General features: G+C 40.7%; 1 protein-coding gene and 1 long non-coding RNA gene across 8 annotated transcripts in view; one reads left to right on the top strand and one right to left on the bottom strand.

The window, feature by feature from the left end:
* Positions 1–3,991: 3,991 nt before the first annotated feature.
* Positions 3,992–27,411, top strand: part of LOC146458607 (uncharacterized) — a 184,841-nt gene continuing 161,421 nt past the window's right edge. Inside the window, exon 1 of the long non-coding RNA XR_014858158.1 lies at positions 3,992–6,016. This is a non-coding gene — a long non-coding RNA (uncharacterized LOC146458607). The remainder of the gene's footprint in view (positions 6,017–27,411) is intronic.
* Positions 6,137–27,411, bottom strand: part of LOC146458608 (uncharacterized) — a 39,544-nt gene continuing 18,269 nt past the window's right edge. For 4 of the 7 annotated variants that reach the window (XM_085090456.1, XM_085090452.1, XM_085090455.1 and 1 more), the window contains 9 exons: positions 25,354–25,442; positions 22,155–22,555; positions 20,797–20,946; positions 19,841–20,020; positions 18,878–19,005; positions 17,660–17,751; positions 15,822–15,931; positions 14,647–14,719; positions 6,137–13,296 (listed from right to left, as the gene is read on the bottom strand). In XM_085090456.1, coding sequence (XP_084946582.1) covers positions 7,298–13,296; positions 14,647–14,719; positions 15,822–15,931; positions 17,660–17,751; positions 18,878–19,005; positions 19,841–20,020; positions 20,797–20,946; positions 22,155–22,555; positions 25,354–25,417 — 7,197 coding nt within the window. In that variant the 5' untranslated portion in view covers positions 25,418–25,442 and the 3' untranslated portion in view covers positions 6,137–7,297. Of the gene's footprint in view, positions 13,297–14,646; positions 14,720–15,821; positions 15,932–17,659; positions 17,752–18,877; positions 19,006–19,840; positions 20,021–20,796; positions 20,947–22,154; positions 22,556–25,353; positions 25,443–25,519; positions 25,715–26,218; positions 26,376–27,411 lie in introns of those variants that run through there. The other 3 variants (XM_085090450.1, XM_085090454.1, XM_085090453.1) reach the window with 3 other exon arrangements.

Below are 27,411 nucleotides of genomic sequence, written 5' to 3' on the forward strand. Positions count from 1 at the left end.
AATGAAAGAAGAAAATATCTCTTTGGATGCACAACACAGCGAGAAATGATCGAAAGCGGGACGATATTGATTCTTATACTGTTGAACGATTTTGCCGAATGTTTTGCTTTCCTTAATCAGCAAACCGGAACGAGATGTTTTCCATTTTGGGGGAACGTAAAACCTGTAAAATGACGAAAGATACCTGCTTCAACTGAAGTATTTCAAATTCTAAGCTGATAAGGGTTGTTTTCAGCTTAGCTTTCGATCCATTTGTAGAGGAACTGAAATTGATTGAAAATACAGGTATTAGATTATTCCACGTGGTCGAAAAGACTTCCGTTTCTGGGCAAGTCTGATATGCGTGTAATATTTTGCTGAATTTCCTTTTCCTTTTTGAAAATGACTATCCTCCCTTTTATTTATTAATTCTTCAGCTTTATTCTGGAACACAATTATAACTTCATGTATAAGAGCGCACAACGTTTTGATCGGTGACGGCTGAAACACTGGAAACACCGAATACAGACATGTTTCCCCGTTTCCATGCAATATGCTTCAGAGTTAATGGTTATTACCGCTGTGATAACCTTAATTTTTTTTTTCTTCTAACAAGTGACAGAGACATTCGAAAATTAGACGTTACGTTGGCGTGCAAGAAACGCCTCGCTTGGATAATGATAAAGGTTCGAAACCAACGTCTTTTATCAGCGGATAGCTAGCCTTAAGGCACAGGACAGGGGAGTGGGTTCTCTAAGGGCAGAGGGGGTGCCCCTTCGTGAATTACATCACCACGATATTTCATAGTTTATAACCAACACATCTGTCCTAACTCTCGCTGTTAAAAAAAATAAAACTTTCATTTACTTTGCACTGAATGAAAGTGAAAATATATTCCAGAACTCGACCACAACAAACTTCTTGCAAAATTTCTGCAGGTTCCTTAGAAACTTCCCTCCCAAAAGGAGGACCGGCTTCCGGTAAAAACGCGGTGCTTTGCGCCAGCACAACTCAGCTGATAAACACTGGTTCAGACAATTATTGAGCAACACTTTATAGAGACCTTCAATCCGAGTTGCTTTACATCGGGTTCGGAATATGTAAAGCGAGTTTGACGTTAGAGCCGGGCGTAATCCGGTCATTTAGAGTAATTCAAAAGAACATCAATGGTCGCCTCTCGTACGATAGGGTTAGAGTTGTTTACAAGCCGGTGGGCCTTCCAGGGTAGATTCATTTTGTGATTGACTTTCTGAATGTGGAACAGTAAATGATGTACGAGTCACAAGTGTAAGTTTTTTGGGCAGTTGTGTGTGATCGTCCGGCAGAGGGAAGCCGGATTGTACACACATGATGACATTGGCTATCTACGGGTGCCACCATTAAGATTCCTTTTGGGGCTTTCGCTGAACCGGACAATTACACGAAGTAGACATAACACCAAAACACTGTGCAAGCACATTTTTGTGATATAAGAAATGCGGCTTATTCCAGCTAGATCGAGTGCACGCCCTGTCTGACACGCGGCTCAACAAGGGCGCCACACCTTGAACAAAAATAGCATGAACTTCAACTTCCGTGTGAAATTGAACCGAATCAAATCTTCTATTTGAAATCAGTACCAAAATTTAGTTCTCCTAAAGGAGTGGCTGCATCTTTGAATGTTAATCGTGAGAAGAGATTGTTGTATTATCACTGCGATCTACATATATTTTTTCTTGTTGTCAGCTTCGAGAAATGTAATGTTGATAGTCAAAGAGGAGACCTTGCTTCTAACCCCAGGATGTTTTTAGTACTATTAAAATTATTACACTGTAAAAGTGATAGCAAAACTGGACGTTTTAGCTAATTCATTCCAGCGTCCAAGGAAGTCAGCAAAATTGCCCTAAATTGTTGGTTACTATAAAAGATGACCTCGACTTGGCCTTCGTTTACACAAGTTTCAGCCATTTGGCGGATGGCAGCTGACGGTTGCTGAAATTCATTGCCAATCAGTTGTAATTGTCTTGTGGAAAATTCTAACCGCGGACACCTGTAGATAAACAGCGTTTAAATGCGTTTAAAGGTCTCTGTTATAAAATCATCCACAAGTTAGAGCTTCCCATCTGATGTAGTCCAAAGACGAAACCGGAAAATGCAACAACGGGCACGAGAGAAACTCGAAAATTTTAGCGGAGCTACGCGTACCATGAGTAAGAAAAAATGGTAACCCGTCGATGGGAGAAATTTTGGTTTTGGCTATGATATCTGACTTCAGTCCGTCTGTACGCAGCACCGCATTTTGCTGTTTCACTCGTCTCTGTGTACCTTGTAGAAGAGGAGATAGTTTTTTTTATATATTTGGTGTGACGACACAAATTCCCGCTCGTCGTTAAACTTTGCTTGCAAACCGAAATTACTCATCAGTAGATAGCACATCATAAACACTTTTGTAGGGAAATTCATCCTTAAATGCAGAGTATTTTACCGTTTCAATCCTTTCTGTGCGCCCATTAGAACCAGAGATATCACATTTTATGTTTAACATGACGCCACACTTTCACTCCTTGTTTACAATTCCGGCCGCGGGATCAGGTAAAGCACTGTGTAGCGACTTTGTTCGTGTCTTTACTCAATGTATTGATGCAGCGGTCGATCAGTTGGAATCCAGTCAACAAAACTCTATGCACTTTGAGCGAGATCCTGTCCTGAATATTTAAGCAGAATTATACTAGAAATAGTTTACACTACAACTTCCCCCGCTGTTTCTGACGCGAGAATTCAATTGGAAAATGATGTGATGTGTGATGTGGTGCCAATTCGCACCTTTACATCCGACAATGTTGCCTTGAAAATAGAGAAAATCTCGAAACTAATTAGCAGGCAAAAAGACTAAGGTTACTCAACAATGCGACCGAATTGCAATGTATCTCTAACAAGTTGTTCACTGACGTAGCAATCAGGTTGAAAAAATAACACTCACGAGTGAGGAGTACGGAGGTACCGAATTTTCTTACAAGTTTTAAAAAAACTCATCGTTGCTTACTAAGTCAACAATGTTTAACAAGTTTTGTCACGTCATCACAATAGTGTTCAAAATTAAATCGCAATAGAGGATTTGGGTTTGTATTGATTATCTACGAGCTTTCGTGAATGAAGAGGACCCACCCTCATATGTAAAGCGGTGACGTTTGTATCAAAATAAGGTCAACTCCAGCCTCGCTTTCACTCCTGGGCCAGGTTACCAGGCATACAGTGACTGTCAATGGGCTATTTGATACTCGGCAAGTTTTCACCTTGATCATGATTCGTTTTGTTGTTAAATGACTCTGTTTTGCCAGCTTTTGGACTAAGAAAATTTCACATATGCTATCGTACATGCGAGCAGTGCAGTCAGCCTAAAATTTGTCAAAAGATGGGTCCGGCTTGCTATCAGTGAGTTCAATTTGACGATTAAATAAACAGATAAAGATTAACAAAAAAATACATATTAGTTTCTACATAGTAGCCTCTATTGCGGGACAAGATAAAAGATAAAAAATATCAAACTTTTCTGAATTGTTCAGATAGTAAGTTATAGCAGATAACATCCATTATTTATACGTCTATGGGGGTGTCGATCGATTTTCTATGGGGGTATAAAAAAATAGGAATGTCGATGGATTTTCGTATGAAACCAGGTTAAAATATCGGATCCCCCCTCAACTTATTCTCTCTTATATTTTCCTGTACCCCCAAATGGACACCATAATTCCCTGTACCCCCCCCCCCCCCTTCGCCCCTTCCCATTCCTTCCATTCCCAGCACACCAATCATTACACCTCCTCGTTTGATGTCGCGGTGACATCTCAAGTTTGCAATTCACAAATATTGCATATTTTGAAATTGACAAAAATTATTTCCACTGCGTCAATCAACGAACAATGTTTTTCAGGTTCGAAACATTTTAGCAACTAATTACTCCGTGCGCGAGAAAAAGCTATGTCTGCGAAAGCGCAGAAATATCCTGGAGACTGAAAAACAATGCATGATCTCAAAACGTCCCGGGGGAGGACTGGGTGCATACTCTTCGGGATGTTTTATTTAATCTTGGGGTCTTGTTTAATGGCTGGAGATGAAAACATCTGCCCCGTGCTGTGGAGTGTAGTAACTATACTCACACCTGCAATATTATAGCAAAAATATCCGGCCGGCATGGAACTCGTCATGATATTCGATCAGCGTACGGTGAAAACTGAGCTCAAGGGCAAGCTATTTAGTGTGAAATTTCGAGAATTTTTTTCGCAAAAAGTAATTATCCCTTCAAACGAAAATCCGTTTCCTCGGGTGTCCACGTGTTTTGCCAGCTTTTAGTTTTTAGTTTGCTCAGTCTGCAAAAGCCTTCTTTGCAAAGGTTAAATGGAATGGATGAATTAAACTAAGTTCCCTTGGATGATCATTTTGCACTTTTTAATGATTTTAATAATGTTGGACGCAAATTATGTAATTTCCGCTCACGTTAAATATATGAGCAGTAAACGCAAACTTTTAATTACACAAAGAAACAGAGTTGTTGAGACAACGGGAAAAAAATTATTTTAACTCGAAGTATAAAAATTCAAAACGTAAACAATGTTGGTGGAATTGTCGCTAAACGTAGGGGTTAAGCGAAGGAATCTGGTCACTTCGACTGAGTGTTCTTCACAGTGTACATGATATCGGTGAGTCTGTACCCTGACTAAAACAATGCTTTCTCCTTTCTGGAGTGTATCGAGAAGTTGGAGCGAAACTAATTTAAATTAAGGTCGCGGAAATTAACGCGCCAGTTAATTAATGAAGCGTAAATTAACGTTCAAAAATTCACGCTACTTAAATTATAATGAATGCTTAGAATTCGCGTTAATGTCATGAAGTGTTAAGGTAATCTCTACTACAAATCGAAGATTACTATCGATTTTGGTCATCTGCAATCAATGGGAAAACAGTCGGGTCAAATAAAGAAAGCCGAAGATATACAAGTGAATTATCCTCAAACTATGAAAGAATGCCCATGGTGAGTTTGTTCAGGCTCCTTCATAAAAAGTCGGAAGTGGAAAGAAAACCGAAAATGTGGAAAAGAGGGGTGCGGGGGACGATAAGAAAAGCGAGAAAGGGAGAGCCTCCCTCCTTTCTCATAGCTCCTCGTTTATTCACTCTCTCTAGTCCCTTGCTTGTCTCCGCTCGAGCGCGAAAGAGGCCCCTGCGGAGGTGAGTGAGGTGAATTCTAGTAGCGTGAAGCTTGGGCTGCCTGTGTCTCCACTCCTTCCTCAATGAAGTAATAAAGTCCCTCCCCTCTGTCACAGTTAGATGAAAGGCTGTAAATGAAATGGGGTTTGAAAATTTAAACAAACATACAAGCAAACAATCAAGTGCAAAAGAAAAACTTTACAATCCAGAAGGACAAATGGCCGAGACTAAACTCAAGTTTCGATAAGAATAAAAACCAGGCTTTGCAGCGGTTACCAGTAACACCGGCGCGGCCTACCGCCATCAAAAGAGTCGGATTAAGTTGTGTTTTGGCGGACATCAATCAAGAAAGCCAAACTTTGATGGAAGGAGACAGGACTGATGAATTCGAATACGCTCAACAGGCCAATCAGCGAACTCGCAGCACTTCACTTTCTATTAGAAACCCCTCGTTATACCCTGTGTGAACATTTGAATAAACCTGGGCGAAAAAATTGACCCTTTTGGTCTCGTCATGTGTAATTTAGCTCAAAATCCATCGACTGGCCAAACTACTCTGAAATGTCGGCTGTTGTAAAAACAAACAAACAGAAACTGTAACTTCAATTAAACCTGGACTACCATGTCTCATTTACACTGATGAACTTCCAAAAACTCAGTAATAATTCATAACCCCATTGACCTATCAAATGGTCGATAAACTCACGTGCAGTGGTTTTAAAGACCCGATAAAACCTCCTCCTTATTAGTATGCGATGTTCAATGTTTTTCTCGTATGCTAATTTCCAACGTTCACAAAAGCATCATTGTTATCAACTCTCTTGACACAGGCTTTTCCAGGAATGTTTTTGAAGCCGTTCAAAAAACTCGCAGCACGCGTTTTATCGGGTCTAAAGCTCACGATAACTGACGAGATTCCACTGACAACGGGGTTAAAAAACCGAAGTAAATAAATAAATAAAAATACAACTAGAAATAAATTACTAAGTGTTTAATATATTACACAACTATAAACTTTACATTGTTCTTCGCATCAAAACGACGATACAATTTTCGGTACAAACTTGTATAGGACAGTATAAACTTTTACCAAAGTTGACTTTGAACAGATTATATATTAATTATTAAATAATTTTAAAAAGTCTATAATTAATTTACAGTTAAATACAATTTATAAAATTTTAGCTAATAATTGTTCTTTTCTCACGAATGCGAAATTGCAGAATATTTCCCAAGCACAGTAGCGTCTGTTCAAAGACTGATCGTACTTGTGCAGACATTGATTATGATAAATATTAAAATGAACACATTGCCACAAACCGTTGAAAAGGGTCCAGTTGTTTTCCTAGCGGTCATCAAAGAATTATAAGTTAACAAAACTTTTGCATAAAGTTTGCAAGTAATGAAATGGGCTAATCCCACAAGTTTCTTCATATATGCCACACAATAATGTCACTCCCTCAAACTATCGCAAGCATAGAGTTTGCAAGAAAAGTTGAGCTGTCATTTTCTCTAGTTATAGAATACAGCTGCTTCAATTAACGTTGTTGGAAAGCCTTCGCGACAAGACCGCATGGTGATATGGAAAATTTGTCAACAAATGAAACAAATTCAGCTATAGTTCACGCCAACAGAAACGAAATAACAGAGGCAAATGACATTAGTGTTTTCAATAATTCTACAGCCCTGACAACCATACAATTACAGTCAAATTACAAAAGATTTACAGCAACCCATACCCTTTTGGTCTTGTTGCGTCAGCTATCCGGCAACGTTAATTGAAATAGTTTATCTAGCTTAAAACGCCAATTTTGTAGCAAGTTGCATTGAGGACATCGTTAAGACACTACGAAATCAAAGCTTACCACTTCTGAAACAGGTTTTACGAGTTCATGATCAGTTACCAGTTATAAATTATAACTACTTCCTGAACGGCGTACCTCCTTCCAATAGAGAAACAAGAAACTAGGAAAAAAACGGACACTGGAAAGCAACTACTACAGGCGATTTCATATGGGTAAGCTACAGAAACTTTTATCACCAGTGTGTATAATTTTTAATTTGTTAGCAAATAAGCGACGTTTGTCTGTGCTCTGTGCTGTGCACTATCTAGCTCGCACAGTTCCTCGCTCGGCCCTTATCTCGGTCTGAACGGAGGATAACGTGTATGGCAGAAATTTTCGGGCAGTGACCAGGGGCCTGGTATTAGAGGAGGAGGTGGAGTTAAAACGGGGCGACCCCGGTTTTGGCTAGGAACTGAACAGGATCTTTCCCGGTCTGGGAAACCTGGATGAACCTGTTCAAACCGCACTTGGTCCGCTCTCGGATCATGTGGACTAAGGGATCTCTGTGGGCCCCAGCGAGGATCTTCTGGAGTCAAATGATGTCCTCTGCTATTTACGTGAAGAGGTGGAGGCTGAGGAGAACGCCAACAACGATAGGGGAGCTGCTCGTTCACTGTTCTTAAACGTTGCCTCTCTCTAATACAATGCAGCTGTGGGAATTGGTGGTCGAACTGATCTCTCTCTGAGTAAGGTCTGTAAAAATGGTATTCTCTGTTGTAAAATTCCCTCGATGACTCCCGCGCCTTATGTTCGCGCCATAATCCACTCTCCAAAGAGACCAGTGGTGGTGGAGGAGTCAACTTCGGTCGCTTTCTTCCCTTTTCAAACATTTGTTTCCCCCACCATTCAGGTTCTGATGGAAGCTTCCTCTTCATATTTTGTATCCTGTTGTCTCTGTGCAAATGTTTGATATCTCTCAAAGGTTCAGTTTTCACCCGAGTATCTCTGTAAAGAGCAGCACAATCATTATTTGTGCTCTTTTCTCTTTGGTGGTGAGCCTCAAAGTTTTTAGACGAACACGGCCCCATCAAAGAAGAGTGGAGTGCTTCTAGTTTCTTGGAAGCTGCTGCAGAGGACTTTTCGTCCTTCGCACCCTTTGCACTTTCTTCCGTAGATTTCACAGCTGTTTTAGATGAGCTAGCACTCTTTAACTCAGTGGTTTTAAGTGACTCTTCTCCCTTAACAGTGCTTTCATCCACCTTGCTGTCCCTCGCAGTTTTTCCACTTTCCAAAGTAGACTGCCCTGTTGTGTCTTGACTGTGACTCTTTACCTCAACGCCTTTAACTGTCTGAACAGCCTCCACAGGTTCTATTTCCAGCTTTTTGACGTTGGGAGCCATTCTGTTTTCTTCCGTAGATTTCACAAGTAAGTCGTCTGTTTTATATGGGCTACCACTCTTTACCTCGTTGTTTTTCTCTGATTTCGCCGCCTTCATGTTCAGCATGGTGGTAGTAGAGCCTTGGCTATTTTTGCTTTCATTCCTCCTTCTGTCTGTTGTCAAAATCTTCGCTTTAGTTGAGACTGCGGTTGCCTCGGTTAATGAACAGCCCGTTGTGTTTTCATGAGGAATTTCCCTGCCATTTTCGTTTTTGGAAAGCTGCACATTCCCAGAGCAAATCTTATTTTCCACGCTCTCTGTGACATTTTCAAGACGTGCCAGTTTCCCTTCCATGGCTGCTGAGCTCTGCGATGAACAACACAACTTCACTGATTCCGATCCTTTTTTCGTTTCCATTTCAATGTCTATTTCTTTCTCCTTTTCATCTGTTAAGCAGGGCACCTTCTCTGACAATTTCACTTGTTTCTCTACTTGTGTCACATTATTAGGATGCTTCTCCTCTAACAGGTCCGACAAAGAAATCCTTTCTCTTGCTATGTCAAATGTGTTTATTTCATTTTCTTGCTCCTGAAGTGAATGCAACCTTTCTCTCTCTCCCTTTTCTGAGCATTCCTCAATTCGATGGACTTCACACGACCATTCTTCTGGTTTCATCATTGTATTTCTCTCTAATATATGAGTGAGATTCAGATTCTCGGGAGCTGCAACTGATCTATGAGGTGAAGCCGTTTTCGTGCAGCATTTTTCCTTCTTAGGTGAGTCAGAGAAAGACGTCTCTCGTGTCTGAGGTGTCACCAAGTTCTCAGGATCGATCGTGAGCGTTTCTTTTGTTTCTTCTACGTAGTTTGGCTTTTGTATTTTTAAAATACCACCTAAACAGTCTTTCTCGCAATTTTGCAATTGCTTACAGGAACTGTCTACTGCCATGACGTCTCCATTTACACATCCGAGCGTCCCGAAAAATTCATTTACGAATTCGAAATTTGTTGATTCTTTGACAAGACCTGGCGCGGATCCTGCATTTTTGACTGCCTGTGAATCTACACCGCATGACTCATTGGTATCCCTTTCGTATATTGAACTTTTACCCTCGTTGCATTCCTCAGGTGGGCATGTTTCAGGCACGTGTTTTTCCATAGACGACACGCCTGTTTCCACATCTAAATTCGGGCAAAGCACGATCTGTGGTACTAGAGCATGCCATTCACAGGTGTTACATTCATCTTTTGAACTCGCATCTTCGATGTGTTCCTTACTTGGCCTTGCTTTAGACACGAGTTCTTCCGAAGGCGGCAACATTGTTTCCGAATTAACACCCGGGGGCAGCACGAGCTCAGGTACCACACCTCGAAATCTCTGCTCGACAATGGCGGTCTCCTCCTGAATTGTTCTTGTTATGTTCTCACCAGTAGCGTGATCATGGAAACCAGAATGTCCTGGAAACCTAAACGAGAACGTTTTTGACGGCGCTGCTGGCGAACACACCACGGCTTCCGGTTCCGAAATGTCGCAATCCTCAACAGCTCGCCAGGCTGCACCTGTGCTTGATGCAACAGCTTCATTTGTGTCGATAGTATCTTGCTCCATATCTAGTTGACAAGACCTCTTTACTTCGAGTTGCGCTTTACTGCAATCGTCAGCACCCCCTTGAAATCCCCAGTCTTCTATTAACGACATTTCAACAACGCCACCCAGACAAGAAGTTGCTTGCTCTGGTAGACCACTGACGTCTTTCTTCAAAGCGGTAGAACTGACAACGGGTGTTTTAAAGTCCGTTGCTGAAGACGCGACAGCATTCTCCACCCCTAAAGAATCGATATGTTCCAACGTTTCGCCGTTAGAGTCGTTGCTGCGTGTCACTGATGGACTAACAGTCAATATGCGTGACATGTTGCTGACAGAGTTTATGGTGGACGAACGTTTCGTTTTTGAGATAGTATCAGACTCATTCAGATTTGTCGCTGCTTCAAAAGCGTCTTGCAACGTTTTCAATCGATGGATGGACACCTTTGGCGATTTTCGGGGTGAGAGTGAAAAGGCAGAAACTTTACCGCACCTAAGTGCAGTACAGAACACCACACTTTCTTGCTCGCTCGGAGAACAGATTTGCGCCTTGGTGTCTAACTTTGACGCTGGCGACACAGGGTGCTGTATCCACCCCTGCGATGCATCCGTTCTGTTACCGAAAGTAGGAGAGGGAGAACCAAGCCTCTCAAGGGAGAGGCTTGGGCATGACTGCGGCACAGAATAGCATGTCTCTTCTAAAGTGTCTTCTTTTGTCCCAGCGGCTTTCTGCTTGCTAGAATTAGCATCCTCTGACGAACTTTCAACCGTTTCAACAAGAGAACTTCCCAAAATCTCAAACCTGTCTTCATCACGGTTCTTGGTATTACAATCGCCGGGTAACCGAATATTTTCTGTTGGCGCACATGGTCTGTTGGGTTGTTCGCACGCGACCGTGATCATCTCCGAATCTTCATTAGTATCCATGTTGACAGCTTTTAAATTGTCACGAAATTCAGCTCCATCCATGCGTGGGCTTGCGCTGTCGAGTACAACTGACTTTGTTTCGCCCTCGACAGTGTCTTTGGCTTTCAAAAGGTGGATATTTGCAATTGAATCAGTCGGCTCGATGGACTGAGACTTGATATTCCCAAGAGCCTTGTTCTTAGTATTTCGCTGATGGCCTGAAGCTGAACATGACGATCCTAAAACTGTTGAAAGCAACGGCTGATGGGATTCGTTGTGAGACAAGCTCGCAAACATCCTATCATTAGGCATGCGCGCTTGGTTGTTTCCTCTGAATGGTGTAATATCACCCGATGAGTTTGTGAAACTGTTTGGATGGCTTAATGAGGAAAGGAAACAAGTCTTCAAAGGAACGCATGATTTAGCCTGACTTAAAACAATTCGACTAGGCAGTGACTCAGAGATATCCATATCAACGATTTCCATATTGTCTTGCCAATCCGAATCTGGCATTTCGATTGTAGAAATTGTACATGAAGAACTATTTGACACATCTTCCTCATTGAAGTCTCGTGATTCCAAGTTCGTTGATTCAGAAATTTCCATGTCAACAGTTTCCATGTTATCGTGTAAGTCCCAATTTGCATAAAGTGGAGCAGGTAAAGATGGAGCATTCTTCAAGCTATACATGGCGATCTCATAATTCAACTCTGATACCTCCGCGTTGGCCGATTCTGCGATTTTTAGATCAATGCTTGTCCCTTTCTGCGACATCTCCAAGTTGCCGTGGACTTGATGCACTCCTTTGGTATAGTTTAAGTGGTACGCCAACTGCGATTTCCATTCCTCCAAGTGTGAGTCTATATTATTGGGCGTTTTTTTCCAAGAAGCATCAATGACTCTTCCCACTTCAGAAGGAAGCGATGCTTTGTCAGTTGTTGACAAACTGTCTACTATTTTCCCTGATAAATCGTCGTACCGCTGTGAAGTATCGGCGCTTGTTGGCGAACTGACCCTAAGAGGATGTATCGAGGAACCGTTCTTGCATTTTAACCTTTCGGTTAGTTGCACTGGCGAGTTCTCGGATGCATTAGACAAGAATGGAATACTATCCGAACGAGAGAAAAATGAAAGTGGAGAATCGGGCCAAAAAGTCAAGGGACTTTCCCTGAGGAGGCTGGCAGATGAATCTTCACCAGGGGCTTGGGACTCGCTTCTTGTCAGGGAGGAGCATTCTGACAATGACTGAGCTGGAATAGGTGATGGTGATACGTTGTATTGTCTCCTATCGAAACTTGAGGATGCTGCTACGTCTGTTACACGAGAGGTGTCTTCACGTACATGTCCAACCGTTAGTGGCGTTAATTCTGGTTTCCTCATTGTAGCGTGAGACCACTCGAGAGGTAAACAAGTTGTGTCATCAATACGCAGTGGTATTTTGGTTACTCTCTCATCAGTCCTTGAACGTTTACGCCCATCTCCTGTAATAGAACTTTCTTGAAACAAGCGCTGTACCCCCAATGGCGTTGCTGGGTATTTCCTTGATGCCATGCGGAAACATTCTAATGATGAATGAGCAGACGTAGTACTCCGAGGCGATGCCTCGTACTTTTCTCTCACAGTCGTCTTACATGTTGGTTCATGTTGGAAGCAAGGATTCCCCTGAAAACGTACTTCAACAGTTGACGGTTTTAACGGCGATTTCGGTGCTGCCGAGAAAGTTTTCGCTTGATGGTGAATACAACTCGAAGGCCTTAATGGAGGAACGTGCCAGGATGACACGTCCGAACATTGCAAATTTGATGAAGTGTTACAATTAGCTTGTACTTTAAGAGGTTGCAAGGATTGAGAAGGTTCTTCTTTTGAATCAGAACGGATGAACGCCTTCTTTGACACAGTCGCACACTCGATTGATGTAGCCAGATTACTAACGGAACCCTTCAGATTTGACGTAGTAGTATTGGCACGTTCTGTTTCTGATTCATTAAATGAATATTTATCTTGGAATTTCTCATGATCTTTTATTGAGTCCGAACAAAGACGTAACCACTTAAAAGCAATTGAACTCTTATTGTTAGAAGAATTATGCTCTAACACGCGTGAATTATCAGCAACAAATCTATTTCTATGCATACTGCTTTCACCAGAAACCTCTGATAGCATTGCGGGCATAGCTGCAGCCTCTTCCCCTGAACCAAGTCTCTCAGACGAGCTCGCACTTCTGGAAATCCTCTGCAAAGCTTTCGTCGTATCTTTGGAAGGACTGTACGAGAACGACATGGACCTTTTCACGACTTGTCGAGGATGTGCGTGTTTGCGACTCAATCCCAGCGATTTATCTGTTGAAGACACGGCTATCTTGGCCGTGTAACGCGTATTTAAATCTAATCTAATATCCACGGGTGGTGATGTAGACAGAGGCGTTGACTGGCGGCGACACACGATACAGAACATTCTGAGTGGTGACTCTGTTTCACACAATCCTGTAAGAATAATGTGAATGCATAGTATCATTCTCAAAATCATCAAGGAATTTCATTATTTTACCTCCAGGAAAAACAAGCCATTGGAAAACCAAAAGGTCAAATCGTGGCAGGACCGGCTAGAAGGGGCAGAAAAGAGGGGAATCAGTCGCACGCGCGAAGCGAGGCGAGTGTGAAGTGAAGCGCGCGCGATTCTCCTCTTTCCTCGCCCTTTCCAGCGCCTGCCACACAGGCTGGGGAAGTTATTTCAAAACAACTGAAATGTTCGCTCTTCTGGCAATGCTATAACGAATGCTAAAACGCTATATCGTTTTTTGGTCAGTAACAAAACACTACAAAATAGCGAGGCTTGTAAGACGCAAAGCGTCATACATAATCAATCAGCTTTAGTGTCACCACCGACATTAATAGGGACTTTAAGTATCAAGGATGACAACGGCAACGAAAACGTCACTTGAAAATACAAGTTAGCGTTACTTGTTCTACTTCGCGATTATTCCAATTCGTCTAATTTGTCCAATGTGGCGGAACTATCCAGTAACGGAACTTGTGTAGGAGCGACATTCAAGTTAAAACAAAGAATACAAATTTACCGTCATATGAACAAGGAAACATTAAGTAATCACCAAAACTCCCTCGTGGGAGATTTCGGGTGTCATGAGAATACGAAGTGCTCTTTCCATTTCACCTAATATCTTGGATATTCGGGGTGAGGAATCGAAAGGAAAAGAACACTTTACCGAAAAAAGAGAACACTACAGAAATTTGGGTATACCTTGCGAAGTTGTTCCCAACGTTCCAGAAAATCGGATCAACATTCAGATGATTGTTTAGATTTAAAGAACGCCTGGGACGTGAAGACGTAGACTATATGACGTTTTTAAAGGGTTTTTCATTTTTTTCAAATCCATTTTATATACCGTCCGGTGTTAGGTTTAAACGTAAACTAGTTGCTTTCGACGTAGAGAGAATGCACTCCTATTCGAGTCGAGAATGTATGAGACAATCCATCAACGAATGAATGGATCTTGGGACAAGTATCTGGTGTCCCCCGCAGACTTTGCAGGGGCGGATGACATCATCACCAACTTGGCAAAGGAGAGACAGCCTGGGATCGAGATCACTTAACGTACTCTCTAATCTTTGCTTATTACTAGTGTACTGTCTTTCCTGAAATGCATGGTGTTATAATCTTTGTTTCAAGGATTTACAATCATTGCTTTAAAACTGACTGTAGATCCTTGCACTACAGAATTAGAATTAGAATCTTTCCAACTACGACTGGTACAATTGTTAGATACTACTGTACTAGATTCGCACTAGCATGGATGTTAAAGGCCACAGGCTTACCAAGATTTATGGCCAGTTTGCAAGAGGGAACAAGGAACATAGTGGTGAGCGAGCCGATACACAACACACCAGCCTGCAAGTACAAAAACAAGCGCTTTAAAAAAAACAAAAAAAATATAACATGAGAGTTACATCTGGTAACATTTACTTCCAGAATTGTTTTGTGCTGATGAAGGTAACCGCATAACGGATAAAAAGGTTTCTTCGAACTTGACAGCAAGATCTAGGTGAGCTGCATGCATTAACATTTTAGCCTGTTTTCTTTGAAACATATCGATTATAAGTCGAGGAAGGACCTTCTTTGGTCAAGAAAAAGAATTTCGCCAGAAAAGGCACTGTGGACCGTTCATCTCCAAGTCATCAATTCGTGTTCTATGAGTCGTCCCTAAGTATTTGTTCTCCCTTCGGATGGACATATTTTCACTAATGCTTAATCATACCCTTGTGTGATTTGGGTAGTTAGAGACAATTGCAAAGTGGAGTTATTATCACCTGTAAGGCTGAGGTATGGTGGGGAAGTTATTAGCGCGACGAAAGTTCCATTCCACAGGTGCATAATTGGCTACCAGCGACAAACTACTGGGGATCACCCTTTAATGGACTAGCATCCTATTGATGGGTGGTTGTCACAGTTGTAGTTGCTGTATACCACAGTAGCCGGGTTAAGCTCCGATCGTGTGGTCCTGACTCGCGGGGCGACTTTTTCTTAGCAATTGTAAGAGAAACAAACCGATTGAAAACATCGCGCAACAACTGTAAGCGCCTTTTTTTTATTTTGGACTACAAACCGAAAAAGACAGCACAGGAGACTGAAAACGAAAAAATGACAATGGCAGGGGACGAGAGGAGTACGCCGAACAATTCTGGATGGAATATCCGGGTATTTTGCGATTTATTTGATTTCCAATTAAGCTATCCTGGTAAAGACGCCTTCCCTAAGAAACAGCACGAAACAATGCAGAGACCCACAAACTGTGGCCGCGAAACACAAATCCACCAATTTCCTGAGCGAAGCGCGATCGAGCCACACACCCACCAATCTCCTAATCGAAGCGCGATCTCCATTTCCCATCGTTACTCCATAACTTCTCTGAACTAGTAACATCAGGAATGTCAAGAGAAGAGCGAAGAAAAAACCCATGATGCTACTGGGGCTTAAACGTTTAACCACTTACCGATTTGGCCTTGAGGACGAGGTGTCTGGCGAAACTCGTGAATGTTTCAGTGGGTTCTTCTTGAGCAAGTTTCATAGAACAAACACTTAACGTCTGATTTCGGTACAACACTGTGTAAGATAAGGAAAGGTACTTTATCACCAAAGCAGCCTGTGCATATGAACATGTGCGCATTCTGATTGGCTCCATCAGTAATAAGGGAAAGGTAAAATATAGTTCTCGAAGACGAGTGTTCAGTGCCAATATGTAGAAATTATTCCAGCCGTTTCGGGCTTAGCCCTTCATCAGTGGAAATCTTTTTCCACTGATGAAGGGCTAAGCCCGAAACGGCTGGAATAATTTCTACATATTGGCACTGAACACTCGTCTTCGAGAACTATATTTTACCTTTCCCTTTTTATAGGTACAAGTGCCACGCAGCTAACGGAAATTTTCCCGTTAAACTTCCATCAGTAATAGGCTATGAGCTCATACCGTTCATACAAGTTGAAAAGTTGCAAGAAACAGATGGTGACAAAAATACTTCTTTTGACAGACAACCTTGTTTTGGAAAGTTAACAACATTCATCGTGATAAGAAAGTCTTCTATGTAATAGAACAATTATTGGTACAGTATACCTCACAACTCAAATACGTTTTGCGATTGGAGGAGAGCGTATCACGTGCCACGGGTCAAAACCCATCTCCCCTGGGAAACAACAACTTGAACTTTCGACTCGCACGTAATCAGGTCATGCACCTTGAAACCGCGGCAAATTTGTGCGCCTGCCCGCGTCAAGAAAACAATGTTTTTGCAGTCAAGTATATAATTTGTTCTATTTTTGAGTTGGGAGGTATAACAAAACACTTAATGACTGACCCCACAGGAAACAGTGAGCTCTCTTTCCTCTTGGCAACATTGAGGATCTCGGGGAAACAAAACTCACTGTTTCCCTTTGGGTCAGTCATTAAGTGTTTTCTTGGTTACCACAATTTTCTTTTTGTTTTAGGATTGCTCTGGCTAACATCTGCTTTTTCCGCATCGTCATATCCTTGGCAAAATACCTTTGTATTAAGAGGCACTGTCCCTAAAAACAGTGTATGCGTTGTGTACAGTAATTGACAATACTCTTCAAAAAGGGGTGCGTAAGAGGCTGCCGTTAAATGGTTTACGCTCTGTCAGTTGTCTTTTTATCACCAAAAGGTCTCATCTATTCTTATTTCTATTTACATTTTGTGAATTACAGTAATTAAGGGAAGTAATTTTTGGGACTTTGACAACTGACCGCTTAATACGGTGCCGCTTAATACAGGTTCGACTGTATTTACGTCAGACTGGATTTGACGACTTGAAGTCCTGACATACTATGCAGTCATGACTATAACAAAATTAAAAAAGAAATAGCAATAGATGGGACTTTTTGGTAATGAAAAGAAAACAGACCGAGCAAAACATTAAACAAAGCGCGAAAACCCGTACGGGAACTGCTTCACAATGAAGCGATTCGATTGGTTAATTCATTTGTTATTTTATTTATACGAGATGGAATATTCGGACGCTTTTGGCAAGCGAAAGATATAGGAGTTTACTTTGTTGTTGGGTAGAGGTGGTAAAAGATCAAATTATTTGATTTAGATCAAACACACACACACAAAAGAATTTAAATGCGAAATTGAGAGCGGGCTCGGTTAACGATGAAACTTGTTTTTCCAACACGACATTCGGCAAAAATCACGGTTTGATCATTAAGCCGGTGCTTTATGTATTTTTGTACAAATTTAACGACTACAAACTGAATCTGCTCCCACTCAACTCTCACTATAAGTTATGTTATATCGTATAATGGCGGAATACTCACGAGGTAATTTCCAGGCACTTCTAACGTCACCAGGCAACATAAGAGCGAGCTCTTTTAATGATATTTTTCTGGACACGTCTAAATAGGATTTCCTGAAACAAGAATAACCATGATTGGACATTTAAAATCTCGATTAGTGAACGAATAGATAGTTTGCACGGAAAATCCTCACTACAATATAACAACATGTACTGAAAAAGAACGATGGTCACTGTCCGTACCAGGAAGGTCACCATGGCAACCAGGACAACAATGGATTCTTCATGTAAACAATTCGCCCTCCCCTCCCCTCATCCATAAAATTTTGTCTCCCAAATCTCAGAGGCTTCTCCCCCCCCCCCCCCCAAAAAAAAATGCCAACAGACAGTTAGGGTCAGCCGTTTTTCGGCTGTTTTAAGCTGTGTAACAAGCTATCGTGTCGAGGCTAACCCATTTTCAAACGCAAAATTCCCTCTAATAATAAAGTTTCCAAAAGTGAATCCACAAATAGTCTTATTGGCGAATAGAGTCCTAGGGTTTATTTATACACTTGTTTGCGCTTTTCCTCCTGATCCAGTGAGATCTTCATTGCAGATCCGGCGGCTCTCGTTTGTTTGTAGAGGTGATCTAGATGATCTTAATCTAGATTAAGGCCACAATAATGTAGAGCTACAGTGTTGTAATGGTAATTGGACCGAGTGGAGTCCAATTCGATCTGTAATCACACGAGCGTTAATCATGAGTATGACTACAAACCGAATTGGACGATACGAGAAAGAAATAGGAGGAACCTGAACATTTCGGAGGATGAACAGTCGAATAACAATAACTTATTGCAGTGCAGCGGTTTTATCACACTGTCCAAATAATGCTCAGATCACGGCTACTTATGGCCAATCAGATTCGAGAATTTTGTATAATTATGCTGACAAACAAGTGACGTTTATTTACCTTAGTTTTCATGAAGTAATTACAAGAATTCAACGACTATATCAAGTAAAATTCCACCCAGAATAGCCATAAGAGCTAAGCTACCGGGATGGCTGATCCGGCAAATTGAAGTAAAGAAAGGTTGATATATATTCAGAAATAAACACAAAATTTAACGGAGCTTGAAATAAGCGCCATGTTGGCATGCCAACCGCTGACTACCAAGATCTGTATGCCAAAGGTTAATGCTGCACGAGAAATATCGGCCCCCAACCGGCAACCCTCTAGGGGGATATAAAAAGCACTCACCAAAAGCTCAATCCAAGTTTATGTCCAGCCAATAGTGACACCCGGCCCAGACTCTTTTTGCCACTCGTAACCAAGCCCCTCCACGCCAGAATGCCATCACCATCACAAAACGAGGGGGTTTTGAATTCCTGCACGGGTAATAAATGGTAACGTGGAGTGTCATATGGTTACTAGTCTACCTTGCCGATGCTCTTCTTAACACTATCTAGACCCGGGGGGGGGGGGGGGGGGGGGTGGAGGCAGATTCTGCCCGCGGCGACTTTTAACCTAATACCGTTTTTCATAATAACACCCTGAACCTTAAGAACTTTTTCGGGATTTATCTGGAAACAATTTGATGTCTTTGTTTACAGTTTATTGATGGCAGTTCCAAGATGGCCGCTATTTCATGATATTATTACAACGTCATATGACGTTATCTCCTCTCGTTGCGGACCTCAAAGGAAACATCTTTGCACGTTTTATCTTTACTTTAAGTCTCATTTTCATAGCTTTTATACTTGCGAAGTTATGGAGGGAGGGCTGAAACCCCCTCCTTTAATAATCCCCCCCGCACCCCCCTCCCCTTCCCATGTTAGAAAACACAATTGAAATACTTCAAAGCGAAGGTACACCAGTCTTCAAAACATTAAGTATTTAATAAAGTAATATATTTAACGTCAATAACACAGGGAGTGCGTGCGCAATCTTGAAAATAATCCGGACCGAATTGGGGAGGGGAAAACCGGAGATTCCGCGGAAAACCTCTAACTGGGCAGTCCGATCAAAAATTTTCGATTTTCATCTGTCCACTTTTAAACCATTCAGTTTGAGAGCTAGTAAGCTTTTTTCGAGAAGGTAACTATTTGAAATAAGCCACCATCCTCCCCCCACTACTTCTTGATGCCTGTCACTCCACTCAGACGGAGAACTGAAATAAAACCAGCGTTTGTTCGAGTAAATACAGTAGCCGTTCGCTCTTACCTCGATATGTTTTGTAAATTCCTTCCCCGGGCTTAGAGGCTTCTCAACAGATATCTGCGGTCTTTTTGGACTACGTGGACTCACGATCTCATTTCTTTTCAAAGAAATCACAGCGAATGGAAGACACTGGCGAGGCCTCTTGGCAGGAAGACCCTCGTCATCGTATTCATAGAGGTAATACTAAAAAGAAAATAACTTTCAACAGATTTGTTGGAGCTCAAAGTAGCACTCATAGCAATTCCCTACTCATAAGACTTTGGCCATCCTCATTTGAATTCCACGCCTGTGATTGGCCAGAAAAAAGTTCTGGCCAACCAAAAGCGGGGAATTCAAATGCTTCTGGAACTGGTTCGGTAAGAGTAATTGCCCAGGGGCTCTCCCGTTCTTATAGTAAACTTTCGCCCACGAAAATCCCTGCTACCCGACTAACTGCTCCTGGGTCTCCGAGGATGGCCTTTGACGAGACTGATTACTAAATTCGGGCGTGATGACTTCTTGTACAATGAATGTTGTGTCGCTAGCACTAAGGACGCAAATGATGAGCCAGTGAATTAACTCTGCAATGAAAGTTAAGATGCTAAGGTGAAATAATGAATTTCCAACTGATCGTTAGCCCCAAATTCCTATGTCCAGAAATAGGCCTCATCACAGTTTTCGACACCATTTTGACGGGTAGGCAAACAGGCTTGAAATAACAGTGTTTGTATGGAAATCCGATGTCAAATAATTTTCATAAAACATCGCTTCTGAAAAATTCATGAATTGCAAACTTTTGGCACTAGGAAAAGGATTTTAAGAACAAAATTGGAGGGATGTAAGCTGTGACAGAAAGCGTACAGTCGTGTTTTGAACTTTCCATACATTTCCCTGTATTTTTTCCCGCGAACTACTTTTAGTAGCAGTTCACGGCTGGTTCGCTATACAGACAATTTGTTGAATAACAAGTTAATAACTACCTGCGTGCTTCTCAGTTGAATAGCAAGGTCTGTAACAGAGGAGCCGGCCGTGTTTCTGGATATGTGGCAGTCGTGGTTTGGAGTCGGTTCCAAAGTTGGTGTTTCCGGAGATAATTTTGGCGTCACTGACTTCACCCTGCCCTTAACAATCTTTGAAAGAGAACACGTGACGAGTTAATTTTGCGAGGTGTATTCACTTGTTTATCATAGAGGGATCTTTTACAGAAATTTTCACTGAGACGAAATTGTGAAAATCACAAAAATAGCCCAGTGGTTAAACTGTACATCCTGCGTTTGTACACATATCCTGCAGCTCTTATATTATCGTTAAAGGAGCACTGTCATGTCGATTTTGCTGTATTTTGGTAGACACTGCTGGAATAAGGCTTGACAAAGAACCTATTTTCTAAGATGACATTGTTCTTAGAACACCAGGGAGAAAATATTAAGGGATTTCTCAGAGGAAGAACAAACTATTTTCGGTTTTTGTCGTTTTTTAAAAAGTACACAGGAAGAACCTGAAAAAGGTTTTTTTTTTTTTTTTCAAGTTACAATCCATTTCGATCCTAGCCACCGCAGGTAAACATAATTAATTCTAGTTTCTGCGCAGTAGTAGAATTATTGTTGACAAAACTGGGCCATTATTTTAGTGATTCCATCGATTCAAATACTTGTTTTTGGCTATTCAAAGTTACACAAAAAATAGTTAAGCCCGTTAGTTTCCATGGGATTACAGATGATCAAAGCAATTGCTCACCTACTCGATCGTAAATGATCGCAGGGACATGTGTTTCCATGTGAATACTAATCCGTTCTAACTAAATATTTTCTGGTTTGCAGAATCATGTGAATCTGAACTATCATGGCACGAGTTTCCAATGATTTCTGACACGATTTCAATTGATTATATATACTCCCATATTTTTCTTATGGACAGTAAACGGAGCGAAACCACACGCAACAAAGACAAAACGTCTTGATGTATTCTCCTCACTGGTAGAGTAACAAAACCTTTCAAGTAATATTAATATCAAAACGAGAAGGTGTGTTTCATCAGATACCCAAACACTGAGAAGTAGGTTGAACAAACGAGGCGCAGCCAAGTTTTTTTTAAACGACTTCGAGGTGTTTTGATATCGATATGGCCTCTCAAATGATCAATAATTCTTAGAGAAATCCAAGGCTAAGGTTGGGAAAATTGTATGGTAATTAGGAACACATATCCAAACAACGGTCACGGTAGGGATTTTCTTTGTTTTCTCTTGATGAACTTTTAAAGAGTTTGTGAATGTTATTGAAAGGCGGAGTAAATAAGCCTGACCTTGAAGTCGAATTTAACTTAACATTCACTGACTTGCCTTAAAAACCAAGAGGTGGGCCGATCCTGAAGCCGGCCAGTTAAGAGCTCTGAGACACAAATCCGGACACCTCCAAACCGTCACCCCCATATCCCCATCACCAAGGGTGTGGTCAACCCCATTACACTCCAAACCAATTCGGCATATCTCCTTCACCCGGTTGTCATCGGTTTCAACACAAAAAGCCAATTGTTGCATGAGTTCCTTTGGCAATCTGCCCTCTTCACGAAGTTCAGCTTTTTTCTCGTGATAATCTCGCTCCAGGTTCGGATTGTCCACTCTTTTGATATGCGAGATGCTCACAGCTTGATTCAGCTCGTTTGTGTCCCAGGTTTGACGTTTAACTGCATGTTCGATTTCCTTCGCTTCCCTGGAGTCGACCGGTAGAGCATATTGACAATCTGTGATAATAAAAATGAAGTAATTGGTACCCAAAAGCAAATAAATAAATAAATAAACGGGAAAAAAATGGATTTGATTTGCAATATATATTAAAAGAAAAACAACGTAACTGTACCAAACTGATTTTAGTGGTGCTAAATTTAATGTTCACACTAGCTTTTAGCACTCAGCCGGACTCAAAAGAATTAACTGAGGCCACATTGTATGCATTGACTAACAGCACCACAGGAAAGTATACAGGGTTAAATTAATTGTTCCAGAGATTGGCCTAAAATGAGTGCCCCGAGAGCCACAATTGGAGATTTCACAGGTCAGTTTATTACGAAATAAGATATCTGAATTTCTCATTCAAAGTAGATTTAGCAATTATAAGCCACGTATTAGTGGTAATTGACATTGGAAATCAGTGGCTTGACTTAATAGCACGAAACAGTCTCCTGCTTACGATATCTTTTTTAAAACAGAGACCGAAGAGCCTGAGGACTCTGGGTACGAGATTGCATTTACAGCTGAGACTCTGCATTTAATCAAATAACCTTAATTACTATGCAGTCTGAAAAGTATAAATGCATCGCTGCAAAACAACTTCAAAGGGCGGCCAGCGAACCCATGAGCTGATGAGCAAAACGACTTATGTACACATTATTTAAAATACACTATAGAATATCATATTGATAAAACTGAGAAGCAACATCGAATAAAATATATCATTTTTCATTATGTCTTCAACAAAATTTGAAAACTCCACAAATTAAAAATTTCAAAGGTTAAAAACAACTCTAAATCATTGTCTTTTATAAAACAGACGTCTTTCATTGAGAAGTTCCTTTCCTTTTTTTTTTTCTACTCATGTGACCACTTGCAGGTGATATTGAGTGTACTTGAGAGAGCTTAACACGTGCTGCTCTTTGGCACCAAACAGCTTCCGCATTATATACTCTCGAGAGTTCGTGAATACTCTCCGCGAACATCCAGAATGATGTTATACTGCGACACACTGTAACCCTGGAACTGCTGCATCATCATTCATCTCAAGGGACCGAACTTCGCAGTCTCTTCTTCATCTTATCAAGTACGATTGGATATCCAGGACAGGTCATCTCAATCGCGATGAATTCCTTGGTGACATGATTAACCGTACTACGCGTGCATTAATTCGATAATAAGCTCTCAGTTCGTTATCCTCTGCAAAAAAATGGAATGTCCCAGAAGGCTTCTGCCTCATTGGATTCGTAAACAACCTTTGGCTTCACTTCAGAGTACCACGGGGATACCGAGTCCACGAGCTTTAGATCTCTAAACAACTCAAAGGGGAGGAGTTTCAAGCATGAGTTGTGGCTCTCAAGATATATTTATTTTGTGCTAAGGCCGGGCAGCACGCTAAAATGTCGGTACACTCTCGGGTGCCTTTCCACAAAGTCTGCAGTGATGCTCTTGAGATGGAGTTATACGGATCTTCAGCGCTGTATACATTCTTGTTGGTAGCAATTGCTCGTGCAGTTTTTAAAAAACTTCCAGTTATTGTATGGGAGGAACACTACTCCAGACAGTTGAACCACTTAAACACTCCTTACTATTGATGTCCTCGTCTTCCCACAGACTGTGCGAGTTGGCTGTTTAAAGCTACTGCTTATAATTATAACGTTTCAATTATTAAGCTCAGTTTACATGCTTTGAACTTCATCATGAAAACGAGGCTAAGTGCAAAGCTTAAAACGAAGTCCTTTGAAAAAACATAAGCCCAGCGGAGAATTCGCATGATCTTGCTAACTATAATTGATCGCAGATATAATTGAATCAGTTTTATCACAGGTTAGCCAGCCGAATATAATTTATATACAGACTACATTGGTCTCGCTAATGATTCACAACAATATAGCCAAAAAATACTACAGAATTACATAAAGGTGGGGAATTTTTGTAGTTTAGTATACGGTTAGTATATGTCAATACATGTGTTATGAGATCAAAGAAGATCCTTTGTTAATGCAGTTGCTATTGGCAACAACAGCAGATGTGTAATCACGAGGCTAACTTACTTTATAAACAGAAAATTTTCAGCATTTTATTCTTATATATTTCTAGCTGCAGTTTGCTAATACGAAAGAGAGAATCCAAACAGATAAAAGAAAAGAAAATTTGTTGGACAAAAGATTAATTCATTTTCAACTTATTTGACGAATAAAATCTATAGCACATTTGGTGAAAGTTATTCGTTCTTACGCGTTTTTTTAATTAGAACACCAGCCTTATTGTTTTGGCGCGACGTTTTAATTATGTACAAAATGTCACAAAAGCTAGACGTTCTATCTCGAAGCAACGAAGCAAATGGTTTGAGTTTCATAAAAGGCAATTTACCCTCGCGAACTTGAAAATTTCTTTTTTCTTCAGCAATAACAAAATAATTCAAGAGAATTAATTCTTCTTTCTGTCTTCGTGGGTCTTTAGAATAGATACCTGAAAACTATCAACCCCATACGCTTTTATTTATAACGGGAAATCGCACAGACAAATGAAATTTGCAGTTTAGGACCAGAAAATTCCAGAGGTTAAAAATAGTCGTGACGAAACAAGCGACTGCGATCACAAAAAATAAAATTGCGAATAAATATTTCTTGTTTTAAAGATCGCCCCATTTAAACAGGACGTATTAAAATGAGTTGTGGTTTTGGAAGTTTAGTTATATTAAAGCATTCAATAAGCTTAAATATGTGGCAAAGTTGAAGTTGACAAAGTCTTACAAATAATTATTCTTTCAAATTTCCTAAAATTTAAGCTTAAGCTTATATATGCTTACCCTCCGACGGTCTTCTCTCCTTACGCGGTATTTTGAACGGGCGATGGAAACCAAGAACGTCCATATTAACAGCTATACTCGATTGAATACTGAAACAAAATAAACAGACACTTTAAAAAATACTGCGAACGAAGAAACAAACAACATATTGCTTAACTTTCAATACTTGGCGAAAGCTCCGAAAATACCAAATCCTTTCACACTGCGATGTTTCTGTAAGACGGCTGGAGGCTTCTATTTTACCAACATTTCACATTTCTCGTCTAAATTTTTGATATCGAGTATTCAAACGACGACATCGTTTTCTTGTATTGTTCAATCAGCCCAAAGCATTCTATAAGTCAACAAGGAATACAAAACAGTAGTATAAAATTTACATATCAGGTCGATCCACCTGCTCATAGATTGTTTATAATTGCGGAGTGACGTCTTTTAAAAGAGCAAATTAACGAACAAAACGCGCAGCACTTCTTTGCCCGGAAATTTTAATACTAATTTGTCAGTTCTCCGCATTTTTTGAAACTTATTTAGTAATATCGTCCGTATTGTTTTATCGCTTAAAAGTCACTCAATAAATATAAGCTTAATTCAGGTATATCAAATAAATTACCAAGAAAAGTAAGGAGCGCTGAAAATTAAAACGTCAACAGACCTGAAAGCCAACAAAATCGATTGAAATTCGGTTGAGCTTTCGAGGTGTTTATGAGGTGTGCGGCGATAAAAATACAACAACCATACAGCGTTTGTCGCTTGAAAGTAGAAAAAAACTCGCTAACGGTTGTGCTTTTTCGAACATTTCGGTGTCACATTTGTTCGAACCGCAGAAATGATTAGTCGTTTAAGCCGAGAAAATACTTTCATTTACCTTTCATATTCGTTGCATACGCCGGCAGTTAGCCTAAGTTAACACCTACCAAACATATTAGTTATGTACCACAGCTGCTCGGAAGAAATTTCCCTAAACGTCCGCACCAGAAAACGTTCTCAGTTCTTTGAAAAATTTGCTCAATAAGGCTGTTTATGGCTACTGTCACTTTTATGTCAACGTCATTCATCGCGTGCGCGCCAAAACCAACAACCTATCACATAGCGCCATGTCAGTCCGTGTAAGACCACGAAGAGTAGATCACGAAATACATGTGGTCACTTTGCAGTGGTTGGTTATTTCTTTCAACTATTGTTGTCGGCTCAATTTATGCTCTTATATATCGACAATGACTGGAAGGAGACAAAGAGCATATTTGCAAAAAAGTTTTCGTGCTCATCGAAACAACCAAAGACAAAGCTTCAAGAAAACATCACAGGCTTTTGACAACCGTCTGGGTTATGAGCCCTCATTATTGGCCAATGTCGCTTTTTGTCGACAAATAATATTTTCTCGCGGTAATGTTCTTCGACAACAAGACAATGCTTAAAAGCAAAAATATAATCGATTTTTCCCTTTCGATTTTCTCAAAATTTGCGATTTCCGAATTTGTCTAGTTACACGTGAAGATCTTTTTGAAGTGTCAATGACCGCTCCAACTAATTTCGCCAAAGGAAATTCTTCACCATCTGTACCGACTGTACGTTTATATTACCTCAATCTCTTTCTCCCTTTGTCTTTTTATTAGTGGCTTAATAAAAACACAAAAAAAATTATAGCGATATCTCCTTTCGATGTGTGGGCAGTATTATGACATAAAGCAGGTTACTCAGGTAAATTGGTGAAAAAAATCTCAACTTGATAACTTACACGAACCAAGATATCGAATCGCAAAAGGTTTTATATTTTAACTTACATTTTTAAACAAAGAGTGGATAAATGTAGGTAAAAAAAAAAACATTAAATAACGCTTTCTGTTTGATGAAAGCAATTTTCGCAGTTGGCTCCAGGGATAGCTTTAAATGTACACAGGAGGTTCTTACCAAAGCCGAGCCGTTTGTACACATTTCTGGTGTAAGCAAATTGCACATTCAATGAAGCGCTATTACTCATAAAAAAGCCGCTTCCTTTTTGCTGTAGTGTAAACGAGTCAGAAGAAAGACGTTCCAGTACGCACTAAATGGGCTCAGCAT

The sequence above is a fragment of the Pavona decussata genome, unplaced genomic scaffold (genome assembly GCF_977016875.1).
Source record: "Pavona decussata unplaced genomic scaffold, jaPavDecu1.1 SCAFFOLD_232, whole genome shotgun sequence".
NCBI lineage: Eukaryota > Metazoa > Cnidaria > Anthozoa > Scleractinia > Agariciidae > Pavona > Pavona decussata.